This window comes from Coturnix japonica, chromosome 20 (genome assembly GCF_001577835.2).
Source record: "Coturnix japonica isolate 7356 chromosome 20, Coturnix japonica 2.1, whole genome shotgun sequence".
Classification (NCBI taxonomy): Eukaryota; Metazoa; Chordata; class Aves; order Galliformes; family Phasianidae; genus Coturnix; species Coturnix japonica.
The window spans coordinates 9,169,515-9,185,520 of record NC_029535.1 but is presented as its reverse complement, the minus strand read 5'-3'; the positions used below and the strand labels follow the sequence as shown (position 1 = coordinate 9,185,520).

At 47.6% G+C, this 16,006-nt stretch overlaps 1 protein-coding gene across 2 annotated transcripts; it reads right to left on the bottom strand.

The window, feature by feature from the left end:
• Nucleotides 1-116: 116 nt before the first annotated feature.
• RAD21L1 (RAD21 cohesin complex component like 1) lies at nucleotides 117-14,744 on the bottom strand. Of its 2 annotated transcripts, XM_015881926.2 has the most exons (15): nucleotides 14,661-14,732; nucleotides 12,203-12,771; nucleotides 11,460-11,750; nucleotides 10,098-10,227; nucleotides 8,799-8,898; nucleotides 7,374-7,480; nucleotides 6,820-7,005; nucleotides 6,385-6,486; nucleotides 5,663-5,776; nucleotides 4,219-4,448; nucleotides 3,246-3,348; nucleotides 2,884-3,023; nucleotides 2,491-2,580; nucleotides 2,242-2,319; nucleotides 117-1,151 (listed from the first exon to the last, which is right to left on the bottom strand). In XM_015881926.2, exons 3-15 carry the CDS (start codon nucleotides 11,601-11,603, stop codon nucleotides 963-965), a joined length of 1,713 nt encoding a protein of 570 aa, XP_015737412.1. In that variant the 5' UTR covers nucleotides 11,604-11,750; nucleotides 12,203-12,771; nucleotides 14,661-14,732; the 3' UTR covers nucleotides 117-962. The 2 variants fall into 2 exon arrangements, with proteins under 2 accessions (XP_015737412.1, XP_032304456.1); XM_032448565.1 differs by lacking the exon at nucleotides 12,203-12,771 and having other exon boundaries at nucleotides 14,661-14,744.
• Nucleotides 14,745-16,006: the final 1,262 nt, after the last annotated feature.

Sequence of the window (16,006 nt, the reverse complement as noted above, 5' to 3'; positions counted from 1 at the left end):
GTAACCAACACCAAGGCCTGGAGAGTCAGGATGAAACATCATCCACCCTGTGACACGTGAAGATCACAGCAAACACAAGGTGAGCCCAAACGACAGCGAGGTGGCACCAGTTTTGATCCAGGGAGCACAGGAAACACCTTGGTTGGACTTTTATTGATTCCATATCAGGAGGTGTCAGCATACCCAGAGCACAGCCACTCAGTGCTGCATCACGTGAGAATTACCATAAATAGATTAGATAGAAGTACAAAGGATCACTGACATTTCAGTTCTTACATTGGCCTGTGCTGAAGGAAAGCTGTCAGCCTTTGGGTAAACGCACCCCACAAAATGGAACATCACAGGGGTTCTTGGAAGTACAATTCCCTCCCGACCTCAAGGACAGCAGAAGTCTCCATCTCAGCACATGATGGCAGAGCTGCAGTCACTTGTAAGACCTTAACACATCAAATACTGAACGTTCTTTGACATAAATAAATTGGAATAGACTCGAAGATAATTCAAGGTACTTCCCTTCTCTTACTGACCATGGTACCTAATTAACACACAAGGACTGAAAATAACCTAATTTCCAATGCTGGACTCTAAGAAAGGCTTTAAAGATCTCTCATCAAGCCCCTCACGCTGTAAATGTCTGAGGGGCAGCATGGATTTTAGCTACCTACTATCAACAGAGCAAGTAACATATATATAATGTATATATATATATTTATAAACATATATATCATGAAGCTGAACACACAGTGAACACCTTGCTAACCAACACTGCAGCCACACAGCGGCACCGATTCATTACTGTGTGGTTCCAAGAGGGCACAGGAATGAAAGAACTCCGCTCAGTTCACCGTGGTTTGATGAGAGTTCCTTTCTTTTTGCAGGAAAAGAAGAGTATTTTCTGGTGAAAAACAAAACTGAAACAACAGAATGGTGTTTCAATGAGCTTATCTGACTGCTGCATGGTTTCAGTGAGCACTGAACATTTGTCCGGCTGTGGCTGTGATGTCTGCAAATGGAGCATGCTGAACCAACTCGATGACCATCTGCTTCTTCAGAACAAGGAAGATGTAAAACTTCACTGCAGCTTCTTTCCTGTTGCTCTTCTGACAGAGCTCCTGTAAGCTGAAGGAATTCACTCCAGATTTGTTCAGGTGCTGCAGGAGGGAAAAGAGAAGCAGTTGGGTCATGGAAAACCAGAGCTGATCAAGTCCGAACTGAACAGTGCTGCTCGGAGCCACTATTTCCTGCTTGAAGGCCTTGAATAGGATCTTAGCAGGCACTTACCCTCACACAGTGACTCTTAACATTTGATTGCGGTAATATTGCTTGCACCTACATACGTTCCTCACATCTACACATGCCCACAGCTCCACTGAACTCAGTGAAAGAGCACTGAAGCATACAAGGAAGCCTATCTGTAATGGCTTTCATGATGCAAACCAATAAAAACCATTGCATGCCCTGTTCTTGGGATACAGAACACCAGCAATTCCAGCTAGCTCATCGTTATTATTGCTTGTTTTTTTAATGGCTGCGCATATACATACGCAGTTATTTATGGGTGTCACACAAAACCTTTTAAAGATGTGCACAGAATTAAACAACCAAGAAGGCTGCAGAGCCAAACTCAAGCTGCGGAGCAAAGCCAGGCTTGGGAGCAGGGTTTGGTGTGCTTTGCTTTGGCAGAAGCTCAGCAATGAGGTGACCCAATGAGGGTTGGGATGTTGGGTGTTGGGACAGCCTGTGCTTCCTCCCAGGGTGCCTGCCATGTTCCTGCTGATAAAGCATGTGGTTATCACACAGCTTCAGCAGCCCTGGAGTTATTTCTGCAAGGAAGGCAGGATAAACCTTCCTGATGCAAAGCCTGCCCCGCTCATTTTGAAGCATCTTGAAAGCTCTGGGGCATTAAAACCCTTTATAGAAGGGGTTACTGTCTGTAGCACAGCCACCACTCTTTTCTATAGCCTTCACCTCAGGAAGAGCTGGGCTTTGTAAGGATGCTGAAGAGAACAAAGTGTTAGTGCTACAGCAAGCACTGCAAACAGAAGTGCAGAACATGCTAACAATTCTGGCAGCTGTGGGAGAGTGGACATGATGTCAGGCACTCAGAATCCTGGTTTCCTCCACCTCCATCCAACAAAATGCAGTTAAACTGTGCACGTGATGCTACACAGTGGAAGCAGGGGGTCCACTGGAGATCAATACCTGGTTTGGGCTTCTAATCACAAAATCCATCACCTTTACCTGTAAGGTTTTTAATAACTGAAGAGTTCTTCTGTTCCACTTCATTTCTTCACTATCTTTGCTTTCCAATTCCAGCTCCTTGATGGGAAACACAACAGGAAGTTAGAGGGCAAACGTGTCAGAAATTGGTGGCACAGCAAAACCCAATGTCAATTTGTGGAATTACAACTGTTGTTTTTTAGGTATTTCCATGATATAATGCAGTTCTGTTCTGCAGTGTGAGAACTGGCAGCTTTAAGTTATACATACGTGTGTTGTCTCAGCTTGCTGCACTGGAGTTTCTCGGCCCATTGAATTATTCACCAGCATGGAGCTCTCAAAGAAAGCAGCTTCACCCTGCTGTCAGAACAGGAAGGTGGATCAGTCACTATTGCAGTGTGTGCCTTATTGTGCTGTATGATAACAATTTTGCTCAAATAATTGACTGTTGTAAATGTTTTCCAAAACAATTCAATAGCTGCTGTTTCTACCATGCCTTTTCTCATTGTGAGAGTCCACTAAAATGCTTCTAAAGTAACTTCCCTGAAGTGAAAGGCTTTTCAAACATAATGTTAACAATTTCTTAACCGGTTTGATAACCCCAACAACAAAATGAAACCAGGGAGTACATTTGGGTCTGCAAAACATAAGGAAACTGCTCACTAGGGTTTCACCAAAGCCATTCACAGTTTCACTGCTGTTATTCCGTTCTGTCAGTGCCAACAAATCATTGTCAGTTTTTCTCTCAGGCTCTGAGCAGTCCAACCCCTGCAGGTAACTCGATTCGTCTGTTATCAGCACCTCTGCATCAACAAATAAACACAAGGTTTAAGGTGAACTGACTGCTCATCTGCCCTTCAAAAAATAACAAACATTTTGATCATTAATACAGCCAGTTTTGGTGATGGTTGAAATATTTTGACTTTTGATTTGTAGATAATTGCAAACTGTGCATGTCTGGAACATCACATAAAACAAGGTGTTTGTTAACAGCTAATTCTGCCACAACAGAATCAAAGCTTTACCTGCAGCATCTTTCTTCTTCCTTGTTTTGTCCATTTCAGACTCCATCTGTGTTACATTTCTTCCCATTTCAAATCTAACTCTCCTGAAGCATTTTGCAAAGAGCTGGAAGCAATTATTATTGTTTGTTGACTGTCAGAATACAGTGTCAGATTATTCGCAAGCATCAAAGCAAAGCTACGAAGACGAGTCGCATGTTAATTACCTCACCCCAGAGCTTTGCATCAGGTCATTTCAAATCTGCATCTTTTAAAAAGGAACAGCCCTTTGGCAGCAAACTCTATGAAGAAATGTCTTAGGAACAGCTACAGAACAAGCTGAAATTCTCGACTCTAAGAGGTGAAGCTGTTCTGCTCCATGGAGCCTGCTGAGCTGTTTGACTGCTGACCCAACAGAGGGAACGCAGTGTAATTAACACGAGGCTGCTGTGCAGAGTTAGCACTGCACCTTTCTCCACCTCCTTGCATATGAGTTGATCTTTCCTTGTTTTATCATCACCCCTAAACTCACAACTTCTTTGAAAGATTTGTCAGATCATACACAGTGGCATGGAAGGATTTGACAGATCATATTTCCATGAAGCAAACATTTCCCTTGCACAAGAAGAGCAGTAAGGTCTATGAGCATGGAAGGGGTGTTCTGACCTGCCCTCCTCACCCATAGGACACAGCGATCAGAACCTCTGGAGCAGCTGAAAGGCAAGCTCTCCTTATCATTTTTAACTCACTGGAGATTGAAACCAGGAGCTGTACTGATGGCCTTTCTGCTGAAGCAATTAGTGACGAGTATGCAAATTACCATCAGGTATCCAATGGAACAGTGCTGTGACACAAGACTTCCAGCAATGCTATGCACCTGCAGTTGCCTTGGGGTTCACAAAAAAACAAGTGTGCAGACCCCAGACAGTTCCTCAGATGTGTAACAGTCCCACCACCTACACAGCAGCATACATACCAACAAGGAAGAAATCTTTACCATTTGTAGTTCAGCATGAAACAAATGCTGTGCAGGCTGGGACAGGAGTGTTTCCGCTCCTCCTGATTCTTTCCACATCATTGTTTGTTTAGTTGGAGGGGCAAGGTCTAATGTAACAAGGGTGTCCGTGCTGTTGTTAAGCTGCTGGTATATAGCATTGCAGCTGAGCTCCTTCTCTACATCTACAAGCAACTTCCTCTTCCTTTTATTGTTTTTCCTCTGGTTGAAATCTAAAGAGATCAAGTATTCAAAAAATAAAACAGCATTGACCTCAGTGCACAACATGGTCACAAGAGGTCCCTCCCATCGTTAACAGTCTGTGATCCTTGGCCTCTGTCACAGACACACCTACCTGGGGTGCTATCAGAGATGGGGACAGCTGAAGGCCCTCAGCTAATTGTCCCCTTCAGCCACACATTCACTGTTTGGAATTACAGTATTCAAAGCTGACAAGGAGTTGTTCAACCCTCCTGTTTCTGATCAAGGCACACAAATAAAGTCCCATCCACAGAAAACTTAAGTGTGAAGAGAACCACTGAGAGTAAATGGAGCTGGAGACCTCCTGAATTCACACAGTTGAAGGGGATGGCCCGTTCCCCCAAAAGTATTTGTAAAGTTTACTCTCTGTATTCTTATACAGGAAACCCACACGTGTTTAATTACAGAAGGCATGAATACTGTACTGAGGAATCGGGAACACAATGACTTAATGAGAACACATGATACATGAACAGGTCTGAGTAAGCTATCTTTAATCTACCAGGAGGAATTAATTGTTCCAAGAACTCCCGATGTACTCCACAGGTTTCATTATCTCATAATTAATATCTGGGTTTGTCAGTTGAATAGTTTGGCAATTATACTGAGGTGTAGATTGTAAACACAAAATAGAGATGCTGATTGGTTGTACAGCCATTGCTTCCTGAATCTTGCCTTGGCAGTCTGGAAAATGCCAGTATCCTAAATATCATCAATATCAACTCATTTCATTTGCTAATAGCCACCATCAGAATAGCTGAGGTCTAGATTTACACACAGATAAAAAGAGGCATTTCTCTTTTTTAATCTTAATAAAGTCAAGAGGTCCCAAAGCCTCAAAGTATGAGGTGGTTGTTTTACACACGAGAAGTCACGGAGGTATCACTGGCAATAAAAGCTCAGCTGAATTTCTGGTAACACTGCTGAGCAGGCTGCACTGCCAGCAGAACTGCAGAACAGCAGCACTTGGTTTGGTGTGGGGAAGGAGCTGTAAGCAAAGAACTGGGCAGATCAGATAATACTGATCAACCTGATGCTGGTTTTGTATAAGAATGATCATAGAACAGAGCTCTGACAGCAGGAGCAAACAAAAGTGAAAACAATGTTTTGCAAATATTTACACTAACAAGGAGAAAACCAAACACAGCAATGCAAACAGTCTGCAAGAAACTGATGGAGTTCTGACCTGTAGCATCAACTGGCTCAAGCACAAATCCTTCTTCTTCTTTAAGCAAAAGCATTGTTTCATTCATGAGATGACTTTCTGTCTTCACTGCAGAGTCTGAATGGTTGAACTCGGCTATCAGAAAACACAGCAAATAATCCAGATCAAAAAGTTGACGGGATGGAATAAATTCTCCTTCCCACAACATTCAAGACAGCAGACAAAAGGAAGCTTTGAATTTGCAAACTCTGGTTTAGTGTGTAATCTCACAACACCTGCATTGCTGCTGCTTACATTCTGCTGACACAAGACCCTGTTGGGGCAGGTATTGAAACAAACTGAATATCAGCAGACTGATACCAAATCAAAACAAGACTAAGAACACCTGGACGAATTACTAGAAGTCATCTGTAGCTGAGATACAAATTCAGACATACTGGGAGGTAACATTCAAAGTGACTTCATTCTGTTTCCCCTTCAAAAGAGATATTACTGCTTAAGCTGCAGCATGGATCTCACAGGGTATCATGCAGAAGTGTATGTAAGCACCGTCAAGTTACATAGCTGCAAGTCCTAGGTCCAATTAAAAAGGTGAATGACACATATCTGAAAAAAAGGAAACTAACAAAGGAAAAAGGCTTGGGATATTAATCTGTGCACACAAAGCTGAATGGGAGTAACTGAGGCGTTGATGCAGGAGCAGAGTTCACATGAGGCAGGAGGAGGAGGTGCTGCCAACTCACCTGCTGTGCTGCTCTCTCGTAGGCCTTGTGACAAAGGAAGTTCTTCCTCCATATCAAGAATGCCATTAGTTAGGCCATTTTGTTCGTCCCTCAATAGGATTTCTTAAATAGAAGACACACAGTTGAATCATTCTGAGACCTTAGTCATCATGCAGTAGCCTGATGTAGCCCAATGTAACTTAGAATAAATATAAATCAAATTATTCAATAATAAGTATAAATCAAATGCGTTTAACTCTAAAAGAAAATTAAAATCTTTAATTTTTACTTAGTGACACCTAAATGATCACAGACACAGTGTCAAGTTGCAAAAAATGCAGTATAAAAACAGGAGAAGAATGAATTTCTGTTTGGAAACAAAGACTTTCATGCGGTTTCATTTGTTTTCCTGCAATAATCAAAATGTTTTGAAAGAAAACAATTCTGTTTCTCTACCAATCATGTCTGCACCAGCCTCCTCATCTCCGAAGCAGTCCAGCTCCAAGCAATACGAGCCCTCATGTGCAGCAGGCTTGTCTCCATTCATGCTTGCAGAGCTGTGATCAGCCACGAGGTTGCAGCTGCTCATCAGAAAGCTCACATCGAAGTAGCTCTGTTTTCTCAGTGCATCTGATTCCTCATCTGGACAAATACAGAAAGTCTTAGGCTCTATCTGTACAGATCTATGGGAAACGTGTATTTCTCCATCTCCTGAGTTGTTCAAATAGCTTTCAAAAGGTTGTAGGACATCCCATGCTTCAAATAGAATGGACAAAAGTCAATTTCATCTAATGCCAAACGTTGGGTTCGATTCTCTATTCTATTACTTAGGCAAGGTACTTACAGGGAAATTTAAGCATGAGCCCACATGATGGGCCAGTCAGCACAAACATGAACAAATACTCTTCTAGTGATAGTTTTTTCACATAGAGAAATTACTCACTGTACAACATTTTGCATAAAACATACTTTTCCTCGTGGAATATTTCTAATTTCTCAACTTCTCTCACCAAAGTTCCTATCACAGAGGAGTACATTGCTTTCATAATCCTCTTTAAGTGTGATGTCTTCAGCTTTGCTCTGATTCAAGGTAAAATGCTCAGCAACATCAATGGCACTGATGAAAGAAACATTATACAAAACACAGGATGAACTGAAATTCACTCGCTGTGAAAACTTGTTGCTAACCAGTCTGCAAACCTGATATTCTGCTCAAAAACCCCCCAAAGGATAACTCCTGTTTCCTATGGCATTGAAAGTACCCCCACCTGATCCTCATTTCTTTGGAGATGGAACAACTGTCTCCCAAAGCCATTAGCATTCAAGCTATTTAAGATTTGATTCATAAAAACCACTGCTTTGAATTTCCTTTAAAAGCTCAAAATGAGCATGTGGAAAACAGATGCTGTCTGTTGGTTATGAGGGCTACCTCTAAGCAAGTAGGCAGCTGCTTTCTTTGCTAGCCAGGCCCCCTATGCAGTCTCCAATGTACGCTGTACAGTGAAGACTGAATCTGGAATGGTTGTAACATAAATGGTACCTCTCTGTATTTCCTAGTTCTCTATTCTTCTGCTAGAATATTTGGGCTTGTGTGAGTTTGGTCACACTCAGGCCCTACTGACAACCAGGCACTTGTCACATAGAAGGCATCAAATTAATGCCCCACTGCCATCTTTACATCAAACCATAGGGATTATTTGTGTAGGCAGAAAAGGCATAAAGATATGGCACATTGGAGTATGTGAATAAATGGAATAACCAGTATTACATCCCAGATGTGCTTACAAAACACTAAAGGTTTACAGATGCCCTCAAGCTGCATTTATGGTGAGGTGCAGAGAAATTCTCTGTTGATGTCCACTATCCTGGCTCTATTGGGGCATGGAAGCACATCTTAGCCTTCTGCTTTTATCATTTTTTCTACATTAGTGCTGGTTCATTCCAAAAATCCAAAGAAACACATTGGCTTTTCATTGGGAGCAAAGCTTCCTAGAGCTGATAAAACACCCAGGGCCTAAAGAGCAAGGGACCAGAAACGAAAAGCATTTACACAGCAGAACAGTATGACATTGTGAGGCTGGGAACCACAGGCTCCATGGTATTACAACAGTGTTCAGGCTGACTTTCACATCTCCTCTCAAGGACAGGAATTTCTTTGCAGGGTTCACTCAGACAATTGTAAATGAGAAAATCTGGAAGTATGGGCTCAAGGTATTATTTTATTGTTAAAGTTTGTTGATTAAATGGACTTGGAGGAGCCCTACAACAGCACGCAATGTTGTGACTGCTGCCTTGTGAAGTTCACCTCTGAATTTAGGAGAGATCAAGTTGTCAAATAGAAACAATTCCATGCAAGACTTGATCAGATAACTGTAAGGATGTCTCTTACTTCTGAAAACAGTGAAATAATGAACAAAAGGGAGGGAAGAATTTACTTTAATTCAGGTAGCGCTGTTTCAAAGTCATGAAATTCTTCAGGTAATGTAATGGACTGATAAGCAGCCTCACAGCTCTCTTCTGGAAGGTCAACAAGTCCTAAAAGAAACAGAAAACAAAATGACATAGCTATCAATAACACGAAAAGTATCTCCCACGTAGATATAGTAAGTCTATAAACCTGTCCGAAACGTCTGTTGTCATTATAAAGAACAAAAAGCTTGGGCAATTCATCAACAAGACTCCAAAGTGGAATTAAAACACTTAATTTGCATATACATTAGGAACCATATTTTACAGGCAGAGGAGAGGATGCTGCTGTTGGACACTGGTACAGCTCTTGAAGAGCTGTAAATACACTGTGCATATGCACAGCCACATAAAGTCACTACAACTTCAGGTAGGTGATTATACTTTGATTTTCTATCCATGGTCTGTGTAATTTCCAGCATCAAATAATCATAAAGACTGGCTGCAAATACCTAGCAGTCAGGGAATGCTGGAACAACTCAGGTTAGAAGGGATTTCTGAAGGTCACTTAATCCAACCTTTGGCTCAAACCAGAATTAATTCTTAAGCTAGATCACTTTTGACTATTTTTGATGATGGAGATTCTGCAGCATCCCTGCACAGCCTGTTACAGCATTTTACTACTCCCAGTGTGAATTGTTCCCCTCCTGCAGCTAGTTGGAGTTTCCCTTGCTGCAGCTGTGACCGCTGCCTTCTGTCCTTGTGCTATGCAGTCCCTTACAAGCTGCTACAGCACCCACTATAAACAGTACTACATACTTATTGCAAGCGATTCGTCTAGTGATTTCCACCTTGACAAATATTAACTGATTGTAATCATATCCTTGAAAATCACATAGAGTGGGTATTTAATATTCTGCAACCAATCTAGGTCACAGAGCACATTAAGGCTGGCAATAGATGTTGGTATTTTAAGTCTTTTTTTAGACAACAGTGCCTCCCCATTTGTCACCTTAACATGACAAGCACACAGACTCCTTGGAAAGGATTCCATCATCTCAGTTCCCTTCTTGCTAGCTTTGTGGCTAGAGCTCAAAACACAGTCAGATCTGGCACGAACATGTTCTTAGACATGTTGAGAGTCATCAGTGGTGACAATTAATTATCTAGCAATGGAAGCTGAATTCAAGCTGCTTCTTGTAGGACCATTTAAGATATTGTTGATGTCAATGTCCATTGTGATCAGTGACGTGTGCGTAACTGAATCAACCAGAGTTAATGAAAGCAGAAAGCAATGCAGATGGGAAGATGCAGAATTCAGCACATACCTGGGCGAAAGGCTGTCTTCATTTTTGTCAGAGCTTCACTGCAGTCTGCCAGGAGGTATTTTGTTTTCCTGTGGTAGATTCGCACCACTCCCAGGAGTAAGTGCCCAGAGGTGCGCAGAGCTATGGTAAACTTTAAAGGTGATTTAAAGAAGTTGTTCAGGAGTTAATAGGTTTGGCATTAAAAAAAAAAACAACCAATACCATTTAAAATGGAAGTATTGCACAGTACTAACCCAGTTCTGGTAAGACACGCCTGGAGAGAGCTTTGTCCTGCTACAGAGGATCAGAGACAAAGCAATATACAGAGCTAGGAGTTTCTAATTGCTTCTGCCCCAAAGTATTGCTGTGCTGAAGCCCAAGTCCCAAACCAATTATGTTCAATTAATCACAACCCACGGAAGACAGACGATGAAATTTACACTATCAAACAGGTATTTTCATGGGGAAAAAATCCTGCTTGCGCCAGCAGAAAGCCTTGGATCTCTTTCACCATCGATTAGTGACAGTGCAGAATGTTCTCACTGTTCCCTTGGAGGCAACTGCAATTGCAACTGAGAGGCCAAGGACTGAGTCATGGATACTGCCTGCATCTGCGCTTGTTTGAGTCACAACTTCTCCGTGATACACAAAGGATTCATGCAGAATCTCTCATAAGAGTCTCTAATTATGCTTATTTATATACTTATCCGCTTATAACAGAGGGCCAGGAAGGAGTCCACTGAAAGCACAAGGATAGTTATTATATGTCAGAAGCTACTTACTACAACATCAGCAAAAAATGGTTCTCAAATGTCTGCATGCAACATTACAGGAGCTTTCTTACTCCCTTGATTTTGGTGTAGTGACTGACTTCTCTTGTTTTTTGGGACAGTTTCCTCAGATACTGCAAGTTCCCAGGTTATATTGTGTATCTGCAGTATCTGCAGCTTAAAATGTCTTTGGAGAGCCCAGAGCAATGGGGCTCCCATTGCTTCTCTGGGCAGCTGTGCCAGCAGCTCAATGGAAGGCTGCAATGAAATCTCCTCAGAGCCTTCTCTTCTCCTGGCTGATAACCCCCAGCTCCCTCATAGCAGAGGTGCTCCATCCCTCTGATCATCTTCATGGCCCCAATTTGAACGCTACAGTAAAAACGCTCTCATTCTGTAAACGAGTACATTCCACAGACCTCCGAGAGTAAAATAACAAGCAAGATACCTCTATTATTACCATATAATGGGACCGAGACTTTATCTGAGTCAGAACTGAATAAAATCAGAGTCGGGATTTGCCTCACGCTGGTTTTGAAGCAGCCACAAATGCTTCTTACTACATCACTCACACCTCAGGGCTCACCAGGAGATGCTCTCCCGCTTTATAACATACCTTTGGCGAGGCGATCTTTTTAATGGTAGTCTCTAAGTTGCACTCGAAGATATGAGCCTTGGTCAGCTTCTTCTCCCAGTGAGCAGCCAGCCAGATCTTGGCCAGAGGCCCACGCCTGCTCACCAGCAAATGCATGTAGGACATGGTGTGTGGGTCTGCTGGGTCTCCTGCAGTGCCTCTACCTGAGCTTTGCCTTCCTCCTTTGGGTTGCTTGAGGGTGTGAAGGTCCCAAAGAGAATGTCTGCTGGGGCTTCAGAGAGAGCTGGAGCTGTGGGTTGGAGCTGACAGCACCTGTGGGCACATGGAGAGACGTCATGGGGATGGGGAACAGAGGTGGATTGGGGATTACAAAGGGGGAGATCAGGGGGGTGCATGGGGTGGGATAGTGTGAGTGCTATGGGAGGTGGGGGCATGATTCACAGAATCACAGAATTATCAAGGTTGGAAAAGAACTAGAAGATAATCTAGTCCAACCATTACCAATACTTCCCAGCTAAATCATATTCATCAACACAACATCCAAATTCTATGGATTCTATGACTCTATGAGGGGATAGGGGCTTCGTGGGGCCCTGAGGGGATGGGGGTCCTTGTCAGCCCTGACAGGATGGGGTCATCACAGGGCCCTGAGGGGACGGCGTTGCCCAGCCGTGCCATGAGGGGCTGGGGTCTTGACATAACCCTAAGGGGGATCTTAAGCAGGCAGTGAGGGGCTGCTGGACACCACCGTGGTGCTGGGATACCCGGGCTGGCCCTGAGGAGCGGCGCTGCGCTGTGGGGCTGATGGCGCTGTGGGGCGCTGTGGTGGCGGCCCGTCCCGCTCTCCCGCCCTCACATCAACCCCGGCCCCGCCGCCACAGCCCTCCCGTCTCATCCCACACCGTGGTCCCCTCGTCCTTCCTCCATCCTTCCGTCCCACCCCGGCCTCCTCCCTTCCCTCTTCTTTCCAGTGCCTCAGCACTATGGGATCCGTGTGTCCCATCATTATTTCTGCTCCTCTCAAGAACATACAGGCAGCAGAGCTCTCCTCCCATCCCCTTCTCCCTCCTGCCTGCTCCACATCCATCCTTTAATGCTGATTCGGGACAATCTGTGTCCTGTGACCTACTTGTCTCATAGAGCCGGGTTGGGTTGGCACTGAAGCCTCTCTAAATGTGGTTAACGTGTCAGGATGCGCTTACATTTATTTTTAATTCCTTTCTTTTCTCAGCCTGGTTCTGGATGCATCCCCAGGGATGCTGTGATGGGATGACTCTGCCTTTAGATACAGAGCAGGAGGGAGGTCAGAGCCACACAGCACTCACATCCTTCCCTGCAAATAAAACATAGGCATCCATAGGGCATCTATAGGCAAATAGGCATCCATAGGGCATCCATAGGCACATAGGCATCCATAGGGCATCCATAGGCAAATAGGCATCCATAGGGCATCCATAGGCAAATAGGCATCCATAGGGCAGCACATAGGGCAGCACATAGGCATCCATAGGGCATCCATAGGGCAGCAATAGAGGTGGGTGAACCCCCCCAGACCCACTATGGGAGGAGCAGGTCAGCATCAGCCATAATCAAAAGCAGAAAGCATTCCCATGGAGGAAAACTAAAGCTAAAAATGGAAGGAAAAAAAAGGCTAAACATAAAAGGATCCAGAGGTTAATTTGAACATCGCCTTTTGTTTAATGCAGAAGGTGGTGAGGGAAGGATGAAGCTGTCACACGTCACTGCCCCACTGAGCAGCAGGGCCGGAGCCAAGCAGCCCTCAGCAGCACCTGCATGTGCACAGCCTTCAGCTGCATGGAAATCCATATGCACCCCTTTGTATCTGCACCTTCCTGCACCCTCTTAGAACCTCTTTGGTTTAGGCTGAAAAACAGAGACTTCACAGAAAGTCCCTGTTGATTTGCTGCTGTTTGATGTCACTGTGAAGGACATTGCTCCAGTGCTGTGGGTTGGATGGAGCTGAGAGTTGCTATGGGATCTGTTCCATGGGGGAGTGGGAATGTTGGGGGGCTTGGGGTGCAGGGAGTGGGTGTGTGAGCCCACCTGGTGCTGCCAGCAGCATCTGAGCATCACCTCATGCTGTCATATATGAGCTTCTGAAGGTGCTCAAGGCATGTGAATGTGCTGAAGGGAATGGCAATGTGACCGACAGATCTTCCCGGCAGCTTTCAGCAGCCCACCCGCTATCAGTCGGGATTTACATCCTCACCATCTCCAGGCACGGCTCCAAAGGCAGGAATAGCACACGGCTCATTAATGACAAGGCTCAAGGCTCGCTCCTGCCAGCAGGTCACTGCTGGGGCTCGGGCCTGGGTCCAGTTTCAGGTCATGTGCAGACGGTGGCGGTGGGAAAAGGGAATAAATAACAGCTCCGTGTGCTGGGAGGCTGCAGCCTGGTGCTGTTCTGTGGCCCCATTGGGGCTGGGGGCTGCATGGCCGGCACCCTATAGGGCACAATCCGTGTTGCAGTGCTGCTTCACCCCCTCCTTCTGCAAACCCCCCACCCCACGATCCCTCCGCTGCAGGTGATGCATTGCACGGGCGGTGCCGGTGTGCAACCGTGCGTGTGTGTGTGTGTGTGCACACGTGTGTGCACGTGTGTACCCCTGGGGCAGCCGCCGCTACGTTTGCACGTGTGTGCGTGCAACGCCGGTTGCACCGCGGGGTCCCACCGCCATCCCCTCCCTCCGCCGTTGCTGCACCGGCACCGGGGACCCGGCGGGGGTAGGAGGCCGGGGGGGGCAGCTCGGTGCGGGCAGCGGCGGGGCGGGACCGGGGAGGCGGCTGGGACCGAGGAAGAGGGAGCGCAGCTCGGTGCGGGGAGCTGGGGGAGAGGCGGCTCGGTGCGGGGAGGGAACCGGGGGAGCGGAGGGGACGGCAGGTCCGGGACGTGGAGCGGGGTGCACAGCCCGAATAGGGGATAGACGGCCCGGGGGTGTCACGGGCTCCCGGGATGGGGAGGGAGGAGGGGACAAGGCGGTGGGATGAAGCCCGGTTCGGGAGGTGGGTCCCGGGGGCTGGGGAGGTTCGGGCCGATGGGGCGAGGGAGGGATCAGCCCGGTTCGGGGACGCGGGTCCTTGGGGGCTCGGGGGCTCGGGCGGGATCGGCTCGCTCCGGAGGCCGGGTTTGGGGGTGAAGGGTGGGGGCTCATCCCGGCCGGGGCAGGCGGTACGGGGGATGCAGCCCGCCCCTCCGCTCACCTCTCTCCTCGCAGGGCGGCGGCTCCATGGCGTCCCCGCGGGCGGCGGAGCTGCGGAGCCCGGGAGAAGCGGCGGCGGCGGCGGACGGGGGCGGCCCGGGGGGGCTCGGTCCGGCTCCGGGCCCGGGGCTGGCGCTGGCGCTGGGCTGCGCGCTGAGCGGGGCAGCGCTGGTGGTGCTGGCGGGGGCTGTGCCGCGGGCGGCGCGTCCCGACCCGACCGTACCGGCACGGCAGATGGAGCGGCTGGAAGAGAGGGCGGCGCGGCTCCGAGCCCGACTCGACCGCTGCACGGTGGCCGGGCTGGCTCTGCTGGCCCTGGGGGGGCTGCTGCTCGCCGCTCTCCTGCTGGCCGCCGCCGCCGCCCGCCGCCGGGCCCGTGCCGCCCGCCGGGCCGGGAGCACCTACGGCTCCGTGCGGCTGCGGCTGCGGCGGGTGTCGGCTGAGGGGGCTCAGGCGCTGCTGGAGAGCCAGCTGAGCCCCCCGCCCCAGCAGCACCCCGAGGGGTCCGGATCGTAGCCCCGCACACCGGCACCCCCCCTCGCCGCACCGCAACATCGATGCCATCGGGGAGGCTTCGCCATCGGACACCTTCCTTGCCCCTCCCGGGACGGGGTCCTGTCCCGCAGCACCGGGACCGCCTTCCACCAGCAGCGGGGTGACGGCACTGTGAGACGCCCATGCCCTGAGCCGGGCTGGAGTCGAGGCCGAGCTCCTTTTTGGGATGTAGCATCTGATTTTCTGCCATCAGCAACCTTTCGTAGCAATAGTTTCTTGTAAAACTCTGTGGCGTAGAGCTGGCGTTTGCACCGCTCTGGGCAGAAGAGAAGGGGACCTCAACGTGACCGCCATCCACGGGGCCACCTCCTCCGGACCTGCAGCCTTCAAATCCCACGAGAGCAGGATGAAGGCTGGGACCCTTCCCCCCGTGCCCAGCGTCCCACCAGCGGCCCCACAGCGGCCACAGAAACCAGGGTGCTCTGTCTGGAGGAGAGAGGATAACTCGCCCTGTGGTCCTTCTTCACCTGTTTTAGATAAGCAGCTCTGCCCCACTGGGGTGCCTTTGTGCTGCTCACAAGAGCCATTGTCTGCAGCTCGAAGGTAACACTGCATCTCGGGAATTAAACATGAAGTTATCGTTAAAGCACAAGGTTCTGTGGAGAGAAAAAAACAGCCTGGGCAGGATGCTGAGAAAGGCAAGGGATTGTCCCTTAGGAAAAAACAGCCCCACAGTGGTGGGTACAATTGCTGGGGTCAGATCTTGTTCTAAGGCTCCCATAGAATCCTTTGGTGTTCCCACCCCTCCCACGGCTGGGGACATTCTGCAGCCCACCATGAGCCACCATCCCC

Excerpts from the sequence above, each read along its gene's own strand:
- RAD21L1 (XM_032448565.1), bottom strand. The coding sequence starts at position 11,603 with ATGTCCTACATGCATTTGCTGGTGAGCAGGCGTGGGCCTCTGGCCAAG. Across the intron at positions 8,899-10,097 it reads GAAGACAGCCTTTCGCCCAG|GACTTGTTGACCTTCCAGAA; the intron begins GTATGTGCTGAA and ends TGTTTCTTTTAG. Across the intron at positions 5,777-6,384 it reads ACGAGAGAGCAGCACAGCAG|CCGAGTTCAACCATTCAGAC; the intron begins GTGAGTTGGCAG and ends GTTTTCTGATAG.